Source organism: Terrapene carolina, unplaced genomic scaffold (genome assembly GCF_002925995.2).
Source record: "Terrapene carolina triunguis isolate 2854851 unplaced genomic scaffold, T_m_triunguis-2.0 Scaffold833, whole genome shotgun sequence".
Taxonomy (NCBI): domain Eukaryota; kingdom Metazoa; phylum Chordata; order Testudines; family Emydidae; genus Terrapene; species Terrapene triunguis.
This window is the reverse complement of record NW_020665184.1, coordinates 590,704-593,082: the sequence shown is the minus strand read 5'-3', so window position 1 is coordinate 593,082 and position 2,379 is coordinate 590,704. Positions and strand designations below refer to the sequence as shown.

The 2,379-nt window shown below is 66.2% G+C and overlaps 1 protein-coding gene across 1 annotated transcript; it reads right to left on the bottom strand.

Moving 5' to 3' along the window:
- Positions 1 to 785: 785 nt before the first annotated feature.
- SWSAP1 (SWIM-type zinc finger 7 associated protein 1) lies at positions 786 to 2,291 on the bottom strand. The gene is made up of 2 exons (XM_026660579.1): positions 2,082 to 2,291; positions 786 to 1,479 (listed from the first exon to the last, which is right to left on the bottom strand). Exons 1-2 carry the CDS (start codon positions 2,289 to 2,291, stop codon positions 940 to 942), a joined length of 750 nt encoding a protein of 249 aa, XP_026516364.1. The 3' UTR covers positions 786 to 939.
- Positions 2,292 to 2,379: the final 88 nt, after the last annotated feature.

Here is a 2,379-nt window from a genome sequence, read left to right as displayed (position 1 = left end):
GAGAACACGTCCCCCCTTCGACTTAGCGCCCATCCCCACCTGATAGCGATTATCTCCACAGCAACCGGCCCCCCGGGGGTTATCAGCAGCGGCTCAGCTTGTGGCAGACTGCGGGAGCCCAGCCAAGCGCTGACTCTCGGCGCCGATCCAACAGCGGCAGAGCGAGCCACTTAGGAAGGGAGCCCGTCCGGAGAGACGGGAGGGGGCAGGAGCTGAAGGCTGCGGCCGAGACAGCGGGGAGCCTGCACGTGAGCTGCTGGGCCTGATTCGTGTGCCAGCGCCCCCAGCCCTGTGCCAGCTCAGCTCCATGGCACTAAGCCAGCTGTGAGGGACACTCATGTGGGAGGGGAGTGGGGTCTAGTGGGTTAGAACGGGGGAGGGAGGGTCTGGGAGCCAGGACTCCTGGGTTCTACTCCCAGATCTGGGAGGGGCTGGAGTCAGATTCTATTACTGGCCCTGGACGGGGAGTGAGGTCTAATGCGGGAAGTGACTTTCTCGAGGTAAGACAGCAGGTACTGAGTGGCAGAGCCAGGAACAGAAGCCCAATCTCCTCTGCTCCGAGCCCTGCGTCCTACACACTGGAACAGATGGGCTCCCTCTCAGAGCTGGGCGCGGCTAACTGGTCAGGTCACCCCACCTCCCCAGAGAGCCGAAACCGTGGAAAATAAATTCGATTCAGGGGTAGAGAGTGCGTATTGCTCTGTGTCTGTGCAGCACCTGGCGCGATCTCGGCTGTTCCTTCGGCGGTACTGGAATAAACAGATTTGAATTGTTGAATTTTCCTTCATTTCTATTCACTGGGGGTGGCAAACTAAGCAGGCCAAGGAAGGGACGTACAGAGACGGATTTCCCCCTAAATCGCCCAAGGTTCAGCCAACAGCCAGGGCAGAAACCCACACTCGGGAAACAGACGAATTTACATCTCCAGAGCCCCAGGGGTCATTTCTCAACCCCGGCAGCTCTGTCTGTGTCCGAAGCCGCCCCTGGATCCTCTGCACGCCCCCAGGGAACCGGGGACACCCTCATCTCTCCATCGAGACCGAACCCCAGCTTCCATTCCTGGTCTGCGGCACCGGGCTGGGACAGGCGCGCCCTGAACATCCGGTCGCCCCCACAGTCCTCCTGGCCCAGGGCTGCCGCCGAGTCCGGGCACAGCCAGCACTGGGCTGGGAAGTAGCGCTGGAGGATGCAGAGATAATCCTCAACCTCTGTTTCCCCGGAGACCTGCATGGAGGCGATGAGCTGGCAGCAGGTGGGAGATCCTTGGGGGTCCGCGCCGAGGCGCCCCGTGAAGTACGAAGCCGTGTCCACCAGCAGGGCTGAGAGCCGGGCGGCCGCCTGGGGGCCAGGGCAACCAGCGAGGTACTGCTCCAGCCCATCCAGCAGGAGGAGGGCAGGGGGCCCAGGCAGGCTCTGGTGCAGAGAGGCCAACAGCCGCAGCAGCTCCCGCAGCGAGGGCGGGTAGAGGAACTGGATGCGCTAGGGTGGGGAAGGGGAGGGAGCTATTGAACAGGGTCGGCCCCAGCCCGGGATCCCCTCCCTCACAGCCCAGCCTGCCCCAGCCCAGGATCCCCTCCCCCACAGCCCAGCCTGCCCCAGCCTGGGATCCCCTTCCTCACCAGACCAACCTCGACCCAGCCCAGCCCCCCGCCTCCCAGCTAGCCCCAACCCAGTATCTCCTCCCTTCCCCTGCCCAGCATCCCCCTGTGCCCAACATCCAGCCACATCCAGGCCCTGTCCTATGCCAGCACCACCTCCAAAAAGCCCCACCCTATCTGGCCCCTCCCACTCCTCAAGCCCCTCCCTTTATCCCATGTCCTGCCCCTTAGGCTCCGCCCCTGCCATGAAGCCCCACCCCTTAGCTCCCCTCCTGCTCCCTCCCTCCCATCAAGCACTGCGGCCTCCAGCTTCTCCCCCCATTCAGCCCTCCCGGGAGAAAGTAACTCCGGCCCCCTACGATTTTTACCCTTGGCCCCGCCCCCTCCCAGCAGGCCCCGCCCAGGATATTGGCCCCGCCCCCTCCTCACAGGCCCCGCCCAGTATATTGGCCCCGCCCCCTCCCCTCAGGCCCCGCCCATCACCTGCAGGCCGCGCGGGTCGCTCTCCCCGCGCCGGGCCCCCGGCAGCCGCTGCAGGGCGCGGGGCGCCAGGAACAGCGCGCGGGGCCCGCCCAGCGCCGCCCGGAACAGCAGCGCCGAGCGGCCCGAGCGGGCCGGGCCCAGCACCAGGGCCGGGGCCGGGGCCGGGCCGGGCCCAGCTGCGCCCAGCGCCCGCTGCAGCGCCGCCGACATGGCCCCGCCCACTACTGGCCCCGGGCCAATCCGGAGGGATGTCCCGCCCCGTCCCCGGGTGATAGCTAATCAGAAATCGTACTCCGTT

Coding starts and splice junctions, on each gene's coding strand:
- SWSAP1 (XM_026660579.1), bottom strand. CDS start 2,291: ATGTCGGCGGCGCTGCAGCGGGCGCTGGGCGCAGCTGGGCCCGGCCCG. Junction 1,480..2,081: donor GCGACCCGCGCGGCCTGCAG/GTGATGGGCGGG, acceptor TCCCCACCCTAG/CGCATCCAGTTCCTCTACCC.